This window comes from Amia ocellicauda, chromosome 13 (assembly GCF_036373705.1).
Source record: "Amia ocellicauda isolate fAmiCal2 chromosome 13, fAmiCal2.hap1, whole genome shotgun sequence".
Taxonomy (NCBI): domain Eukaryota; kingdom Metazoa; phylum Chordata; class Actinopteri; order Amiiformes; family Amiidae; genus Amia; species Amia ocellicauda.
The window spans coordinates 33,534,393-33,554,047 of NC_089862.1; the positions used below are offsets into that span (position 1 = coordinate 33,534,393).

The 19,655-nt window shown below is 45.6% G+C and overlaps 1 protein-coding gene across 1 annotated transcript in view; it reads left to right on the forward strand.

Moving 5' to 3' along the window:
• The window catches only part of gstcd (glutathione S-transferase, C-terminal domain containing), a 33,815-nt gene extending 14,715 nt beyond the window's left edge, over positions 1 to 19,100 (forward strand). The window contains exons 6-12 of the mRNA XM_066720656.1: positions 7,618 to 7,733; positions 8,206 to 8,250; positions 8,739 to 8,867; positions 14,261 to 14,394; positions 15,475 to 15,505; positions 16,066 to 16,135; positions 18,513 to 19,100. Coding sequence (XP_066576753.1) covers positions 7,618 to 7,733; positions 8,206 to 8,250; positions 8,739 to 8,867; positions 14,261 to 14,394; positions 15,475 to 15,505; positions 16,066 to 16,135; positions 18,513 to 18,664 — 677 coding nt within the window. The 3' untranslated portion in view covers positions 18,665 to 19,100. The remainder of the gene's footprint in view (positions 1 to 7,617; positions 7,734 to 8,205; positions 8,251 to 8,738; positions 8,868 to 14,260; positions 14,395 to 15,474; positions 15,506 to 16,065; positions 16,136 to 18,512) is intronic.
• Positions 19,101 to 19,655: the final 555 nt, after the last annotated feature.

Consider the following 19,655-nt stretch of genomic DNA (forward strand, 5'->3'; position numbering starts at 1 on the left):
TAATTTTGGGTTCTTCTATCCCGAAACAGCAGGATCTGGTGTGTGCCGGGAGAATGTTGCTTTTAGTTGTGGTGTAATACCTGTATTTATCTTTTTTTACACTTCTTATAAACCATTACACAATGAATAACGTGCAGCGCCTGGTCTAAACACTTCACTGCAGTGTTTTCTGTCCGTCAGCTTCATGCTCAAGTTTTTAATGACCGAACCCAAGTGTTTCCATTGGGGTCCGGTCCCTAAAAGTGTTGAATGACTCTATTGTGAGTAAATCAGTTTTTTGGGCACAAGGGTTCGAACGACATGGGTTTTAATCACTGGGTGTGTGTCCACCAGGTGCCTGCATGTGGATTTTATGGGCAACATGTCAACAACGTCATAATAAACGTTAATAAAATATGAGCTTTTATAAGGACGAAACATTTTACCCGTGTTTTTGCTAATAAGTGTGTAATTCAGGACAAGAACCCTTTGTAAAGGTTAAACCCGTTTGTGATTAATGCACCACTGTTCAATATAATCTTAATTGTATAAATATAATAACTGGGTCTCGCTAGCCTCTGAGGAAAAGATGGTGGGCTCTCTTTAGCAAAGTTAATTACACGTTTTATCAAGTAAATAAAGACATCGATTTTGCCACGTTCTCGTTCACAGCAAAGGTGTTAAAATCAGTTTCACAGACTCTATATTCTCCTGCTCGGGGCTAGAATTGGAAACGAATGTAAAAGCTATTTGTTTCCTAATTAAAACAGAAAAATGATTGCAAGATGAGTTTAATATAATGTTGTTTCTCTGTTCAGTATTCAAATTAAATCAGCTCTTACCTAGCAGTCTCACTGGAGGTAAGAGTTTAAATGCAAATGAAAACCTTATTAGCATCTGGTTAAGAAAATACGTGGAAAATTGACCTTTTCTGTAGTTTGTTGCCCTGATTAATTTATTTCAACTCGACTCTCTGTTCTGTCATACTGTTGGTCTAGTTTGTCGTTTGTTACGGGATGTTTACTTTCAATTCAACTACCATATACTTACACAATCAACAGCTGTGCCTTACTATTATTATAACGATTATGACTCAGTGAAACGAAACATCATAATATAAACATTGTATGTGTCTATAACCTTGTTAAACGATACTGCAGTAAACTACACTGCAATACAGAAAGGAACCACACTTCAGGAAGATGCGCGGTCCTCGACGCCGGGCCGTGTTTACATTCCCATCGGTGAGAGATAGTGGACAGACGGGTGCAGGGGCGGGACTGAGACACTGCAGAGATAAGAGCCCTCTCTCGGAGTCGGCCGATGTGTGTGCGGTTTTGTTGGCCTCTCGTGTGGTTTACATTCCCTCTGGGCCCGGACTTGCACGCCCGCAGCCCCTCACTGGGCCGGGACGCTGTGGTATCTCTTGAATGTGTCTGACGTCACGTGTTGCTGCCAGCAGAGTTGTTAGCAGGTCGTCAGAAATAGGACCGGTGTTTTGTGTGAAAAGAAAAGGAATTAGAGGAAGAAGATGAATCCGTTTTTGAACGCGGCTCTTGGCGTGTTTTGATGATGACAGGCGCACGGTTTCGAGTGACACCGATTCACGTAAACGTGCGTCAGATCATGTGGCCCGTGTGTCCATCTGTGTGATACCCTGCCTTGGGGTCACGTGGTTCACAAGTTAATAAAGCTGAAGCCAGATCTGCCACTTCGGACGGTGCCAATAGTTTTAATTTGTGTGTAAAGGTTTAAATAAGGGTGTTAGTTCCATTATTTCAATGTGTGATATCCTTTAATAAGATATAAGGTTATCAAATCTTGGTCGCTGGTCCCTTCCCCCCCATTTCTTCCACGGACCTCATGCTTCGGTACCTGCTTTTCCTTTGGTACTTTTTAGGTTTAGTTGTGTGTGCTTGTATCCGTGTTGTATCCAAGTCTGCATCAAAACAGGGTGATACTTAGCATCCTTTCATTGCATACGAGGAGTCTTCAGTCTTGGTGGGTGGCCATGGTTAAAATATTCCTCATTATCCCGCTCCCGCTGTTTTTATCCCAAGCGTGCGTGACTCCGCGGCGCTCTGCTGCTGGGTGTCCTCAGCCGTGTTTTTTTTTTTTTTTTTCCTTTCCCTCCCCCAAACCAGAGTGTGTTTGTTTTTTTGGGTTGTGTAGCAGCTGATGCTTCAACTTGCACCAGCATGAAGATTTAAAACAAAAATCCTTATCTTACAGTACAGCGTCGCGTACAGCTGGCCTCTTGACACTTTGTTTTTTCCCTGAGCAAGAGGACAGACGGCAAACTCTCGTGCTGATCGCCTCACGACCTTCATTTATCTGTTTATATTGACGCGGTTTACGTCGGTGCAGCTTCTGAACTCTCAATTGTGCGTTTGTATGTTTTGGGTGAAGTCCTGATTCCTCAGTTCCTGGCACGTGTCCTACACACACACACAACTTCCTCATACTGTCGCATTTAAAGTCAGTGTTTATTGGGTGTTTATTTGGAGACTCAACAATGTTTACAGTCAAGTCCAAGGTTGTAGCGATCTAGGTGCTAAGGACCCCCACACTTTTGTTATGTTCAGTCTGATGACCCCCACACTTTGTGAAGTGATGCAGGCGGAGACTTGAAATTCCCCCGCTTGGCAGCTTGCAAGGGGTCTCGTGTTTGTGTCTCTCAGGGGACTCTCCTGCTTTCACATCGCCGGCTCGGTGGTTTCCGTCAATATTGAACTATTTTGGCTATGGAAATCATTTTGATTTAGCGTCAGTGACGCTGTAGATCATCAGGTCAACTTTAACACAAACAAGGATCAGTTTCCCGGCTGTTTCTAATCTGAAGCTCGTCAGCCGGTGTTGGTGTGGTCATGTGGTCTCTGGATGGGTTGACATGGTCTGGCAATCTGTGCTTCTCCGCAGAGTTCAGGAGCTCAACTCTGGCTTATTGCACAAGAGACCTCTGCTGAGACCATGACATCCACAGGGTCCCGGGTCTTTGAGCCCCTTCAGCCCTGTCCATGAAGTCAAGACACTTCCCTCTGGTGTGCTTTCTTAGGTCCTTCACCAGCAGTAATTCTCCAGCTGATTTAGTCGCTTTGGTTGACTTTTCAAATGGACAGAGTTAAAAACGGTTGTTCTTTGGCTTTTTGTCTCAAGAACAATTGAAACTGATTTCCTTGGAACAGCAAAGGAAATTGATAACCAGCCTCCCCTGATTAAAATAAATAAATCCCAAGATCAAGTTCAATCTCCAAATTAAGTTTATTTATACCAGCTTCCAGTGCATGTTTAAGTTTAAAACACATTTATTGAAAACTATTTTAAAAATCACTTTACCACTGGCACTATCTTAGACCTGTTTAATAAGTGATAATCCATGTGTGTTATTGATAAATATTGTCACTTCGTGGGTGGTTGAAAATACTCGACAGTGTCACAGTAACACAAAGTCTTTGGCCATTGTGGAGTTTAATGTTCCCTATAACACCTAAGGGGCTTAAAGCTTTCTTCAGCTCCAGTCCCAGATGTACATATTTTCTTTGAACAGAAGTATTATTTTTCTTCTACCACTGATGGTTTATGTGAAAAGCTGATAAATACCTGCCCTGCGTGTCAAATTTTTCCCCGGTATTGTGGCGTCAGCTTTCCTGGTAAGAGACCCCAAGAATACAGGCTGCTACTTTAAGAGAGGTAAAGAGATCAAGAAGAGGAGACGAATGCCAGGAAAGCAGCCCACAACACATGCAATCCTTCACGGGCTTGTTTGTGAGGATTAGGATCATGCGAGGCGATTTATATGTATATATTTTGTGCATAGGAATACCAGGCAGCGAAAACAAAGACTCAATGATACTTTCCATTAAGACACGCGTGCGGATTGAGTACTGTCCCACGGGGAATCGTTTATAAACCTCTCCGTACGATTGTGTAGTGCTGCCGCTACCAGGTACAGGAGTGAGGCAGGCAGAGTGTTATCTTGATAGGTAGTACATAGATGTCTTACATAATTTGTAGTCGTAAGCTCTCTGAACGAAGTGTGGCCCCCTCTCACAATCCCAACTCCTCAGAGAGGCTTTGAAGAGTTTCCAAATAGGTTTATTGTGACTGTTTAGTCAGGCTGGGTGTCCGTGCAGCGTTAATCTTTCACAGCAGACATCAAAATCTTTAAAAGCCGTGCCAGAACAGCAGTGAAGACTTAGTTGTGTTTTTGAGTTGTGATTTTGGTCTTTTGGGTCCTTTTTTTACAGATTTCATTTTTGGCACCCATCTCTCTTTGGAGAGTTTCCAATCGACATGTAAAAGGGAGAAAAACAGCTTGTGTTGCATTTCCTAAGTAGGCGCGACAGAGTTGAAAGCAAAGGTTAGCGTCTGTTCAGGAACAGTATCTGTGGCCTCTGTTCGCTGACAGTAATACAGTTGTTGTTTTGTTCAGATTTTTCTTCTCGATTATAAAGAAAATTACATAACTTCCCATCCTCGTCTTAGGAGGCCTGGTTGTGTCTGGAAGTCGGTCCAGATCTGTCTTTTCTCCAGCTACGAGTGTAGAGGCATTAGTTGTGAAAAGTCAAGATGGATATTTCGTTTTAAAACCATACAGATAGTCTGCAGGTCTAAGTAAACTGTAGGGTCTTAATAAAGCTGTGACTTTATATTTCAAAAGGTAAAGATAATCAGGCTTCACTTTGTCATTCCAGATCAAGTTCATTACGTAATTGGTGACATAATTTAAAGCGATAGCAGGTGTATTGCAACATGAAGTACCATCATTTTGACCAAATCCAGTTTAATAACTTGGAGAAATAACTTTTTCCTCAGTTTTTAAGCCGCAGAAAAAGAAAAAAACATGCAAGGTCATGTAAATATTCATAACTCACATTACCAAGTCATGGTAACAGTGTGACAGTCATGCCTGCATTGATAATGACCCCGGGGATCTGTCAGCTGTGATTTGGACATGCCGTATATATTGTAACAGTGTGAATAATATCTGAAAGAATCCAAGTCAGAGTATCTATATAACGGTTGATAAATATATGAGACACATGTTTATAGGACCCTTGCTAGTGTATCTGCAGGAACTCTGTGTGATTTTACACCCGGGGGAAACCAGTCACGCAGACGCATCGCCAGGGCTTCAGTGTGGACCGCGTGTGTCCGCAGACTTGCTGGCTAGACGGCTCGGTCAAGACGAACGTGCGGAGGAAGACTCTCTGACGAGGGGAAGCTGTGAAAACTGATAGGCTTGTTGACCCCGCAGTTTTGTAAAATCTCACTGAAGAAAATTAGTTCCCAAGAGCTCCTCAGCGATCCACAGTGCAGACTTCAGTGTGAGACGCATTTCACATCAAAGGACTTCATATCACGGGCTGTGCCGTATCCCCGTGGCGCGGTGTCTCGCAGTGCGGTGCCTGGTTTATGGGGTCGTCTCGCTGTGGGGAGCTGGGAACACCTGCATCTCTCTCTCTCACGCGTCTCTCCATCTCCCATCTGTTACAGTCCTGCGGTGGAGTTTTAACGATTTATCTCAGAGCAGATTCCTTTGTCTTTGGGGGAGAGAATGCCTGGTTGGAAATTGCTAGGTTTTGAGTAACTTTAATTGCCAGGTTATAACACCCAAGTAATACCAACCACCGGCGGCATCTCTAATCACGACAACACGCCGGCGATTCAAAGCACACCGTCTCCGTGCACAGCGGGGTCGAGGGCTTTCTCTCGCAGGCCCTGACCTGATCCGGTGGCAGAGCGTCTGCGGTGCTGTGTGGTTTACCTGCAGGCCGCGGGGGGGTGGGGCGCATCAGGAAGCGCCAAATTAAACAGTATTTTTTAATAGAAACGGCTCCCCTCGGGATAGAAGGCGTCAATAGCTATAATTCTGCATCCTGAGAGAAAAACACGGCGCTGTTCCAGTTGGATCAGCTTGGCTTCCTCTGTTAAATCCCTCCTTTGGTTCTGGTGAAGATGCCTCTCATCGCTGGTGCATCGTGGAGCACCTGGGGGGGGCACTGCCCTCCGTGGATGGCTGAGAGCGCTGGTTTGCCCTCGTGGGATGTTTCTGCTTGTTTATTTTTCTTGGGGAGTTCATTTTCTCACGCAGTGTCCTCTGACAGACAAAACTGAGATACAAAATCACAAAGGGTTGATTTGATGTATTTCACTAGCTACAATCTTTGGGTTTCTTAGTAGCATTTATAATAATTAAGGGTCAGCTGACAGACATACAGTGTGCATGTTTGTAACATTTAAAACCCCGTGGTGTATTTCCATACAATGATGATAAAGTCAATGCAGAAAAGGCACGGCTCTGATACCCCTGCTGTACACAACCAGGCCCCTGGCTTTTCAGTGCCTCTCCTTCATAGATCATCTTCCTGACATGCGTGAAAAGGAAAAGCATACATAATGTGTTTCTGATAGCGCGTGTTATAGCGTGACGCGGCGCGAAGCGAAACCATCATCGCCCGTGATTTATACCCCGATAGAGTAACAGCCAGACATCAATTCAGAGCGTGGGGGTGGGGGGGGCGAAGCATGGTTTGAGTTAGCCAGGCGGACCCTCGCTGCGCACTTCTGTGACCACTTCTGTGAGCAAATTCCTATCTCGCTCCACGCGGTGCTGTTTGAAAAATGCCTATTTGAAAGTCGGGACTCCGGAGGGCCGATGCGGTGAGATGCCCGGGTTAGAGATGTGGGGAGAGAGGGAGCAAGAAGCATCCAGGCTGGAGCCGGTGCGCTTCTCTGTATTGTATTCCACATGACCTGCCGAACTCCTTCATGTGTCTGACAGAGCTGGGAAACTCGGGGACGAGTCGCAGACTGGAGAGGAACTGAGCTCCTCGGTTTTCACAGCCACCCGAGGAGCTCTCCCTAATTTCCGACGCTTGTTAATCTTAGAGAATAAAAAACAGGCTCCCTCATGAACACACACACTCACTTCCTGCCTCCCGAGGACGAGACAGCGGCCCTCTGAGCGCAATAAAGCCGGGGTGAAATCTGTTCTCCAGTGGATGCGTTTATTGTACAGAATCAGCTTTTTAATGTCCTCTGACAGACACTTTTACAACTTGAAACAAGTGGGGAGAGATTACTTTCTAATGGGGTTGACATGCTTACACACGCAACTGAACATGTGTTGTGCCATGTCTGGGTGTGACGGGCGCTTGTGTATTAGCTAACGGACCTCCTTCAACACTCTCAGTCTTTTATGGCCGTGCGGGATGGTTTATGACATTGTGCTTTAATTGGAAAATCTTTCCCTGACCAAGAAACTCACAACCTTGTGTCTGGGTCTGATTTGTGTCGGTCTGTATTTTGCTCTGCTAGCAGCACACAATTCGCTTCACACTTTGCCAACTCTCTTTGTCAGGAAATATACGAGGGAAGGAAAACTTTGTGACACATTGCGTTGGATACCTTGTGAATTTTGCATTTATTTTTTGACTGTCGTATTATGTCCTGACTTTTACCCCTTAAGAAACCGTTTACTTGGGATTATTTTGTTAATACAGCAAATCAAACTCTAACCAGACGAAACCTCAGAGAATAGCCTATAACACAACGCTGTAGGATTTGAGCCCTACGTTACATAAGAGGACAAGTTTTGAGTGACGTCAGTGACTCGTGTGACTCTGCTGGCCTCAGGGAGGATGTCGGACGTCCGCGCCGCGCGCAAGCAGCAGCAGCTGAACAACCTGGTGGCCATGGTGAGCGAGCAGGCCCAGCCGGGGGACACGGTGGTGGATTTCTGCAGCGGTGGGGTACGGCACTCTCTCCTCCCCCCTCTCCCCTCCTCTCTCATCTGTCCTCTTCTCCTTTTCTCTCTTCCTCTCCCCTCTCCTCTTTCATCTCCTTCTATCTCCTCTCTCCTCTCCCCTCTCCTGCTCTCGACCCTCATCACTTCTCCTCTCCCTCTCCTCTCTTCTCCTCCTCTCCTCTCTTGTCTCCCCTCTCCTCTCCTCTCTTCCTATCTCCCCTCTCCTCCTCCATCTCTTCTCTCCTCCACTCCTCCTCTCTCGTGTCCTCTCTTCTCTCCCCCACTCCTCCTCTCTCATGTCCTCCTCTCTCTCCTCCCCTCCTTCTCCTCTCCTCTTCCTCTCCCTTTCCTCTCTCCTCTCTCCTATCTCTTCTCTCTTCCTATCTTCCCTCTCCTCCTCTCCTCTCTCTTCTCTCCCCCACTCCTCTTCTCTGGTGTGGTCTTCTCTGAGCGTTCCATGTCCTCCTTGTTCGCAGGGCCACGTGGGGATCGTTCTGGCTCACACCCTGCCCCAGTGCCAGGTAAGGCATCCCTTTTCTCCCAGAATGCATTGCCTGGAGCTCAGCAGCTTCATTCACTGCTAGCAAGTGGAACTGAGAAAATAAAAGCACGATTCACTGCAGGGTGACTGTGCGTCGGGCAGCGTGACAGTACACAGTCCCCATTGTCGACCAGCGTGTGTATCCCGACACCAGGTTCACGCACGGCTGCAGCGGTACAGAAGAATGTAAACACAATTGTGTAGCGACTTTTTTCTCGTTAGAGTTTTGTTAATGTCAAAACTCCCAGAAAATCGTTGCATATATAGCCAGTGTGTGTCTGTTCTCCCCTGATAAAAGTGGGGTTCTTGCTAGAGTTTAGTTGATGTCAGAACTCCCATAAATCGACCCAGCATTCACAATTGCGCCTCACGAACGCAACTTCACACACAGGGGGCCGTTTGGCATCTCCCTCTGCAACAACATTGTTCTTGGCCCTGAAGGCTCTCGCCCGCTTTTTCCCCTCACAGGTGGTCCTGATCGAGAACAAGGAAGAGTCCCTGGTCCGAGCGAAGGACAGATGTGCGGAGCTTGGCTTGCACAACATCGGCTTCATCCAGGCGAATCTGGACTATTTCACTGGACCGTTTCAGATCGGGGTGAGTAACCGTGTGGTCGTGAGCCGGGTAATGTCCGACATCTCCTCTCGTGCGGGTTATAAACTTATTTAAGCACAAACTGAAATGTGAGCCTGAGATAAAGTAAACAATCATAAAAATAATGTATGTGTGTTTGTTTCTTATGCAGATCTGTAGCTCATAGATGTGTGTGTATATTGTCTCCTCGGGGCCCCGATTGCATTCTGCTGATATCATTCTTGGCGATAAAACAGCCAGGTGCCAAACTCTCGTCTGCCCGATAAATCATTTAACCGCAGCCGGCACCGTGGCATACGGCAGAGCGATCACAGACAATCACACTTACGCTGCTCACTGGAGACCCTGTATATCCACCGCCATGTTAATACGGACCATTACCCAAGCCGGCGTTTCACACAGATGTGCTTCACAGCCGAGCAGCTGTTCAGCTCGACGCGCACCAGGCTGGCAGAACAACCTTTCCATTAATACGGGCCCAGAGACCCAAAGACGCCCTCAATCACGGCCTGCGGCTCTATTGATGCACGTCTCAGGAGCCGCAACAAAAGCATTTCTGGGATTGTTCGCCTCTTCACCGCGATCCAGGAGCTTTAAAACACAAAGAAGCAGGAGCTGAAGACGCTGGGTGAATGTGGCCGCCGATGAAAGTGGCCCATAATCCCCTCCTCCGGATTAGCCGGCGCTCCAGATGCATCGCCGAGAGGGTGTGGGAAAAGACGAGGAGGGGTCGGGCTCTGGGACAAACACACACCGACACAAACGCAGATGTGCGTCGACCCTGACGAGCGCAGGGGAAACTAGCACACGGTTCGACTTTCAGTACCGTGGCACGAAAACGCACACGTGTGCCCCTCGACCCCTCGTCCCACCCATTCTTCTGAGGCCCGCCGTACGACGAGACCCACACTGAACTGCCGAACTAAAGTTGTGAGAGCGTTGTGGGGGAGATCGTCTGTGTCTCTCATCCTCCCCGATAATGTGCAGTGAAGAAGTTCATTTGAAAGGCACTTTCCATCTCCCCGTGCGGTGCTTAGGAGCCGTTAACGTTCGCCGACTCTAAAAAGACTTCACGGATAAAAGGTTTTGCATCCGCCCATCTCTTTTGCTGCGTTTTAAAGGACCTTCGGGGATTAGGCTCTGCGTTTGTGGCTAGTGTTCTGGGGAACATATTGTCTTTGAATAAGTGAAGACACATGAAACTCAGTGAATGTGCACAATGTGATAAAAATAGTCGCACTAAACTGAAAAATAAACACAGGAGTGCAGATCAAGCAGGCAGGTTGAGTCGCCTCGTTCTTTGCCTTCTGAGGTCTTCAGATCCTCTGGACTTTAGTGTAAAGAGGGAATTGCCACGTTGGGATTCTAAGTGGCTTCACGGCAGGCTTTTCCCTGGGGGCGGCAGTACAGTGCGCACACAGGGATGATTTCCAGAGTCGAGGATTAACCTGGATGATCTGGTAATCTTCGGCTGGTCCAGCTACCGCCTTAACCCGAATCCCCAGACACCGAACCCCCAGGCGTTCAAAGGTGTCTGCGGCGCACTACCCGTGATTAGGGATTGTTTTCTGTTATCACAAAGGTAATCTAGATTCGCGTGTCTTCGGGACAGCAAACAAACGAGACATCAAAGAGGTCGGTGCGATGCATATAAAGGCTGGAGGAGAAAACACTGGAAAAGGTGTCTTTCTGGCAAAAACCCACAATGCACCTTGCTTTCAATCCCTCATCTACACACACGAGGGAAAGACAAAAACAAACATCCTGATCAGATGTTCCTGCGGTCGTATCTCTGGATTGTTGCTTCTCTCTCTCGAAATGAAATGAAAAGGAGGAGGAACAATAAAGAGCGGTTGAGCCTTTGTTTTCCAGAACAAACTGTCCTTTTAAGTCTTAAGGAGCTTATTAAGCTTTACAAAACAAAATTCCCCACACGGCCTGCCTTACAGGGCCCATCTTTACTTCATTAGAGCCACAGCGGTTCTTCACAGTCTCAGCCATCTTAGTGCAGATATTTTCAATCTGGCTTTGAAACGTGTTTATATCTCCCCTTCTCTATCTGTGGATATATTTATTGGCTTGTGATACATGTCGATTAATTCTATGGCTAATTTAGATTCATAGAAGCTTTAATCAGAACGATTGTAATCATTACCAGGATTATAACTGTTAGTCTGTGTTACATGATGCTGTCATGTACCTCACCTGATAAGAGGGAAGTTTTTGATTTGTGATCGTGTTACCGAATGACCAAGAGTTACAGGATTGCGTTACCAAATAGGATTGCATTACGAATGATCAGAAGTCGTGGGATTGCGTTACGAATGATCAGAAGTCGTGGGATTGCGCTACGAATGATCAGAAGTCGTGGGATTGCGTTACGAATGATCAGAAGTCGTGGGATTGCGCTACGAATGATCAGAAGTCGTAGGATTGCGTTACGAATGATCAGAAGTCGTAGGATTGCGTTACGAATGATCAGAAGTCGTGGGATTGCGTTACGAATGATCAGAAGTCGTGAGATTGCGTTACGAATGATCAGAAGTCGTAGGATTGCGTTACGAATAATCAGAAGTCATGGGATTGTTTTACAAATGATCAGAAGTCGTGGGATTGCGTTACAAATGATCAGAAGTCGTAGGATTGTGTTACGAATGATCAGAAGTCGTGAGATTGCGTTACAAATGATCAGAAGTCGTAGGATTGTGTTACGAATGATCAGAAGTCGTGAGATTGCGTTACGAATGATCAGAAGTTGTAGGATTGCGTTACGAATGATCAGAAGTTGTAGGATTGCGTTACAAATGACCAGGAGTCTGAGGATTGCTTTACCGAATGATCAGGAGTCATATATCCTATAATTCCATGTTCTAACTGAGGATTGAAGGTGTATTTACAGTATACAATACATTATGATAAAAGTATCATTCTCACTAATACACAACAGTGGTGTGTAACCAATACACAGGCCTGGGTTGTAGTAGGACGATTGTGAAGCAGAAGAAAATAGTTTTCATACCTTATAACCTTATACCTCATAACGTGGATTTATAAATGAACGTAATCAAGGCGAGTTGTGATTACTTTGGCCAGGCTGTGAAACTGAAGTCATTTTCTACACAAACAAATGTTGGACATTTTCATTAAGAACAGAGAAAATGAGAAAGTGACATTTCCAAAGTGACCCGTGAGGCCATATTTAGCAAAAGTCACTGTTGTGCTTTCATTTCTTTAGCACAGACCTCCTTATATGGTTATGTATAAGGCAGCTGTTTATTTTTTCCATGCCCTGTTTCTGTAGACGGCATGTGTGTTTTGGTAATCCACAACGCTCCCTAACACCGGTCTGTGAGGTCACTGAGGTCGAAAAGAAGTGAGGAACACGGTTGAAAATCTTTATCAGTCTACAGATGTGTGTCGGCTTTCCCTGGATTACCGTCTGTTTGTGTAGAAACCGCACACGCCTCATCAGTTCAGCTTCAGAGGGAGGTTTTTCTCTGTTTTTTTTTGCTTCGAGGGGTGTTGAGCATTCTCCGAAACATCTCTCCGTCTCTGGTTTCTACACACAAGTCAGTCCACCTTCTGTGTGTCCTCGGAGCTTCAGACCTCAGTGTGTTTGTGTTTACTTCATTTGGGAACAGTGCCAGGTTCTGTCAAATTATATCTAGCACCGCCTGTGGTCCCAGACTTTGGTTTATATTAGGTTTCGCAGACTGAACTGAGGGAAGAGCGACTTATTAGCATTTCTGTGTCGTTTACCACAAGCAAATTACTTGAGCTTTAATGTGTTTTGCCATGTGGGACTTCAAAGAACCGGAATCACAGGTGATTGATTGACTCTCTTGTAATTGATGGGGTTTGTCGTGATGTTAACCGGCCTGGCGTTTAAAAGTGCGTGGTTCAAACGGGGGCGTCGAGGAGTAATTTATGATATTCCGTCAGGATTGGGGGTCCTCCGTCTCTCCCACTCTTGATTAGTGTTCATCGAATATAACGTGAAACTGCGCCGCCATCTGAGACCCACGGAGACTTACGCGTTTCATTTTGGTACGTTCATCAACACCACGGATATTCATTTACCCCCCCACCCACACTATCCCTGCCTGTGGTTTCAGGTGCTCCTTTCGGCATGTTTTCCCAGTTACGTGGGAAACGTGTGTGTTTAAATGTGTCTGTGTGTGTTTGTATTTATTTGAGAAGTTATTTTACTGGCTTAGTTACAACTTCTAAATATAATGGCCTTTTTGATCTGAAGAGAAACAACAGCGAGAATTGTGGACCTTGTACGTTAAAATACATTTAATTAAAACCTGCTAGGAATTCTATATTATTAAAAAGACACACACACACACACACATAATCCTTCAAGACTCGCACAATGCCAGCAGGCGTGACCGCTGTGAGTGATTTCCCTGACAGGATTACAAGCAGAACCAGGTATTCGTCTCTCCTACGGTGACGGCATGAAAGCATACAGTGTGCCATTCCCATAGAGAGCTGGACCGCGCGCTCAAAAATGTTCCGTTGTTGATCTTAAGAGCGCTTTATTCCCGGGGGCTGCTGGCAGGGCCGACCCTCTCGACATGCCACCGTTCAGCCTCGAGAGGTGAGCAGCTGACTCAGAAGATTAGGCTCTCAGGAACAGAAATCTGGGCCGTTTTCTGTGAAGGTTTCTCCTCTTTTGTTGTCCGACTTCCACCAGATTGTCGCCACTGAAGCCACTAGAAACGGTCTTTTGTTTGCTTTCGTGTCAAACTATATTGCAAAACAAAAAAACCCATGTGAATTCACAGTGTTTGAGGAGTCCCCGATAAATAACAATCCTCTCCATTCATTATATACACTTACTTATTATAAATATTAAATCTGGGAAATATTTTTACTTTTACTAACCTTTGCTCCAAAAATGTGAGGAGCTTTTCCAGATCAGCAGGGACACACGCACCCAGGGACACAAATGGAAATTGGGCTTCAAGGCATTCAAGACAGAAAACAGGAGACACTTCTTCACACAGAGAGGCGTCACAATCTGAACAAACTCCCCAGCGATGTGGCTGAAGAGACAATTTGGGAACATTCAGAAACAGACTGGATAGGATCCTTGATCACTTAGTTATTAATGGACACCAAACGAGCACGATGGGGCAAATGGCCTCCTCTCGTTTGGACACTTTCTTATTTTCTTATGTTCTAATAAAAAAGTGTGTATTTAGAATAATTGCAACATTTTACTTAAAAAATAAAACATGATTTGCAATGAACTAAGTTTATTGATGCACGTCCCAGTGCTTGTTATTGAAACACGTCCAGAGTGAAACCTCAGGTCCCTCAGAACCGCTGGGTCGGGTCACGTGATCGTAACCCGTCACTAAGGGGCCGTGTTCCTGTGCCACCAGGTCGCTCTTCACGCATGTGGCGTGGCCACGGACATGGTGATGGAGCTGTGTGTCAGAGCCCGGGCCGCCTTCGTCGTCAGCCCCTGCTGCTACGGCTTCATCCAGAACACCTTCAGGTTCAGCTTCCCTCGGAGGTAAGACCGGCGAGCAGCGACGCCCCCAGAGTGAGTGAAGAGACACACAAACCTTCTCACAGCTTTACAGCATGTGGGTGTTGTGGACGAAATCAGCTCACATAGACCAGACACACAAACTCGTTTTTCCCTTCCAATTACTCTCATAAATATCACATTTCAATAGTAGCATTAATCCAGATCTATTGCCAATTAACTTCTGTTTGCCCAGAGTTTAAATCCTTAAATTTTTATGAGTTCCAAGGGATGTGGCCAACTCCTGCCATCGTGCTTCTCCCAGGTTAGTGGGGAGTCTGTTTTATCTTCCCGTGTCCCCGAGGCAAACACACCGCTGGGGTTTGGAGTCGTCTTAAAAGATTAGATGAGTCCTTTGACTGCAGCACACACCTGATTGTGGTTTTCCTGGGATTTCAAGTCCAATCGGCATCCCTTCGGGGAATCCCATTCAGTTTCTCTGTGCGGTAAAATACTCTAATTAAAACTCAGTCTCTGGGTTCCTGTGGCAGTGTCTGTGTGTCTTTTGATCTAATTAACTCCTGTGCTCAGCCATTTCGGGTGAACACGTTCAGTTCAGTTCGTCAGAGTGTGTGGAAGTATCAATTTAATGCAATTAGAGTATTTGAAAGCATTTTTTATCTTGGAAGTGCTGTCTGTGTATAAATAGCAGGGCTTTAGTTATATTTTAGTCACACAGGCCCATTGTAACACAACACTGGTTAAAAAGCCATTTTCATTTCTCGGTTGTCTCAAATGTGTTTACGCTCAATACCTGTTGGCTATCCTTGTGTGTTTTTCACCCTGAGTGTGATCGATTGCGTTTACTCTGAGTGCTGAATGTGCGACAACGGCCATCATCCTGACACAGAGGAGAATGCAAGACGTTCACACGCTTTGTCACGGCTAGTGAGAGAGGAAGAGCAGGTGTGAGTGTTGCGGCCATTGCTGACCCGTTTCGTTCTGGTCCTCTAGGAGTTGCGCTAGCTGTGAACACATCTGAACTTCCCCTCACCTTTTTCTCTGTGTGTGTCACTCTGAATTGAAAGTGTCAAGACTAACGTTGTCAATCTCTTCTGCTTGTAGCAAACGGTTCGTGGATGCTGTGTCATACAAGGTAGGTCCTAAACTATTCTGTGTAAAGAATGGGAATGAAATGGCTACACTTAGACTGAATTCTTGCACCACAACCCAGGCGCTTCAGTCTAAAAGCCACCTCCAACAACACACAACAAATATCACCATGAATCCAAGCGGTTGTCTGTGATGCTCATCACTGGGGGTTAATCCAATAGAAGACACTGATGTGTGAAATGCCCAAGGCAGATTGTGTTATAAAAGCCAAGCATTGGTCTCAATGTTGCTGTAGATAAATAAAACGCGCAGCATTTCTCTTCCACCCCTTCTTTCTGCTCTTGTACTCTAGGCTGACAAACATTGATGTAAAACATTAACTTTGCCACGTTTTAAAGTCCCCTTTAGCTCAGAAAGGGCTGCTTCATGAACAAGTGTCTCTAGATCACAACTGGATGTGTGTGTTGCCTCCGGACGCGATCCCTGTGAAATAGAAATATATCACACCGCTGTGCTCGCCTCCTTTGGCCCGAGTCACGCTCGTTGTACGCTTCCCTCGGTGTTCAGTGTTGTGAGAGTGTCCTCTGTCTGCACCTCCCCTAGGAGCACATGCTGTTGTGCCGGTTTGCAGACCAGACCGCCGGGCAGCTGCCCCCTGACCGACGCCTGATCGGTGAGTGTTGCCTTTCCATCGACTCTGTAAAGCGTTGATTGAACGCAGATGCTGCTCGGCCTCTTCAGAAATGCACGACCGATGCAGGTGAACGTCAGCAGAGCTCAGATATTTCACAGAGGCTGTCCTTAAAAGCGCTTGTCAATTAAACACAGAGCTGGGGTGACTTAACTAAATTAAAAACAACTCCCCGAAATCCAGATTAGTTAAAAAAAAAAAAAAAAAACTAAATCATGTTGGGATCTTTCTGTGTTAAGTGTAGGATTGCCAGAGACCGTTGAGATGAATTTACATTATAATTCACTTGGAACAGCTCTGCATGCTTCAGTTCAGTTTCGTCTCTGAATTCGCCCTGATTGTTGGCAAGTAACGATGAAAGACTGTTAAGACTGTACAATGCACTAGTTAGAGCTCATCTGGATACTGTGGACAGTTCTGGGCTCCACACTTCAAGAAAGATATCGCTGCTCTAGAGGCAGTTCAGAGGAGAGCAACCAGACTTATTCCAGGTCTGAAGGGAACGTCCTACTGAGAGACTGAGGACCTGAACCTTTTCACCCTGGAACAGAGGAGACTGCGTGGGGACTTGATCCAAGTCTTCAAAATCATGAAAGGCATCGACCACATCAAACCAGAGGAGCTTTTCCAGATCAGCAGGGACACACGCACCCGGGGACACAAATGGAAATTGGGCTTCAAGGCATTCAAGACAGAAAACAGGAGACACTTCTTCACACAGAGAGGCGTCACAATCTGAACAAACTCCTCAGCGATGTGTCTGAAGAGACAATTTGGGAACATTCAAAAACAGACTAGATAGGATCCTTGATCACTTAGTTATTAATGGACACCAAACGAGCACGATGGGGTGAATGGGCTCCTCTCGATTGTAAACTACTGTTTCTTAAACAGTTTCCACAAACATTTGATTATAATTTCCTCCAGGAAGTGAAGAGCTTGTTTGTACTGCAAACACAAAGCCTGTCAGAAATTGTGATTAGTTTTGCTGCTGGTTTGTTTACATATTCTACTTTGGAGAATGAGTGCAATTATTTTTCTTCCACAAACTAACAGACTATATGAAACTGTGTGCCTTTAGTTCATATTTCTGGGATCTTATAAATCTATCAATCTAGTATTCAAATTTTCCTTGAATGTGATCCAAACAAAAATCCAAAACACAATTCTTCGGGATTATCTCGTTAGCAATACTGCACAGGTTCTGCAATACAAGACAACACCACTGCAGAAATCCTGCATCAGCCTGTAGACGAGTTCAAGGGGGACATTTCTTATTTATTTATATGTGTGTCTGTGGGTGGGTGTTAATTGTTCACAAGGGAATTGTGGGATGGTTGTCAAAACACAACCGATCATCTCTCTCTCTGGACTCTTCGTGAGGGGGTGGACACGACAACAGGCAGCTTGTGTGAGTAAATTGTATACCGTAGAAGAGAAAGATTTGAAGTGCGGACCGATCAGTCAACGTGATAGTTTCTCAGCATCTTGGCAGGCGGACATCCGTGTTCAGTAAATACTCCCCAACGCAACCCCTGCACAGTCTTGGCGCGAGGAAATCCTTTGAGCTCCCGCCACGCTTTCGCTGGTTGCTCCGAGAGTCCCGTGGGTGCTTTTCCTTCAGAGCGGTGGCATTAATGTTATGCACAATCACCGCACCGCTGTCTGGCCTGTCTCTGCGGTTTAATAGCCCGATGTTTGTCTTCCATTACTTTCTTAATTGCGTTTTGGGTCGAGTCTCGCCCATCTCTCACCGAAGCTCCGTTCCGATGTGCGGCGTCCGTCTCTGAAAGAAACCCGATGGCGCTTGAAATGAGATTTGTAACCAGAATTGCTGTTGTATTTAAAAAAAAGAAAAGAAAAAAAAAGAGGAATAGACATAAGAACATAAGACAGTGTCCAATCGAGAGGAGCCCATTCACCCCATCGTGCTCGTTTGGTGTCCATTAATAACTAAGTGATCAAGGATCCTATCCAGTCTGTTTTTGAATGTTCCCAAATTGCTCTCCTCTGAACTGCCTCTAGAGCAGCGATATCTTTCTTGAAGTGTGGAGTCCAGAACTGTCCACAGTATCCAGATGAGCTCTAACTAGTGCATTGTACAGTCTGAACATCACTGCCCGTTACAGTGGACATTTTTGTTAACTGCATGTAATACCTTGCACTTGTCCACATTGAATTTCATCTGCCAGGTGTCGGCCCAAAACTGAATATTATCTAATATTATCTTTGAATCAAGCAGTTTAGATCTAAAGGAGCGTCGCAACATATCGGCCCGTACAGACTTTTGAACGACAGATGTGTGGACCAGAGAGTAGAAGTGACCTGAAACAGGTTTTATTTTGTCCCCGCCTGGCAGGTAAGCAGTGCATGGGTCTGGTGGACCTGGACCGGTCCTGGGCTGCAGAGAGTCACGGCTACTCCGTCAGGGTGATGTCCATGGAGCCCCAGAGCTGCTCGCCCAAGAACAACATGCTGGTGGGGGTCCCGGTGGTCCGCACCCCCATCTGAAGGGCAGAGAAGGGCCATGGTCGTGCGGCTCCCACAAGTGGAGGAGCTGAGATGAATCCGGATCAGCCCAGAAGCTCCCCCTCACAGATTGCCTCAGAACAATATTTGGTTCTTGTTTTTTACATTGTGTGTGGATTGTGTGCGTTTCGTATTTGTGTTTCTTCCTTGGTTTTAAACGGTGACATTAAAAGCACCTCAGCATTCAGGACTACAAACTGAACACCGATTTTATTTCCAGAGAAACGTGTGAAGATGACAGATACTGGAGAAAAAGATCCTGCCACTCGTGCCGAACAGAATTAACTCTGCGGATATAACGGCTGTCACCCTCTCTCCCCAGAGTGTGGGTTTGAGTCTTAACTGACTGAGAGCTGCCATGCAAGTGTGTGTTAAATAAAAAACAACCGTCGTTCTTTATTTTTGTTTTTAAATCCCATCTTGTGTCTTGACTTTTATTTCTGGAGTCCCACACGCAGTCTGGTTTCTGTGTCTCGTTCCTATTTAGGAGAGCTTGGGGGTTATTTATTTTTCAGACCATTGTCTTTATCTGGACCCTCGTTTGTTTTGCTTTATTGATATATGAAGCCTTTGAACTGTATTTGCACAGAACATGTCTTTAAAATATTGAAAATGTGATATTTTCTTCCAGACTTTTCCGTGTGTTTAATTGTTGTAGTACTTTCTCTCTTAGGCACTGCAGTGTGTAAACTTTAACTGGTATCCAACTCTCTACAAAAATCTGTTTATCGATTTCAACTACTTATTTAATGGGGAAAGATAAGCCAATTCAAAAACCGAATCGGGCCATTACAATATGCATCACGCTCTTTGTGGTTTTGAGATTGTAGTATTTGCTTTACGCGGCAGTTTGAAGCTCTGAAGTGCGGCTTGCCTTTAAAGACTATGAACAGATTTATTCGGGCAATTAAGTGCCAGCCGTCTCATGTTTCAGGACCGGGGTGGAAAGATAAACACACAAGATGTGGAGGCC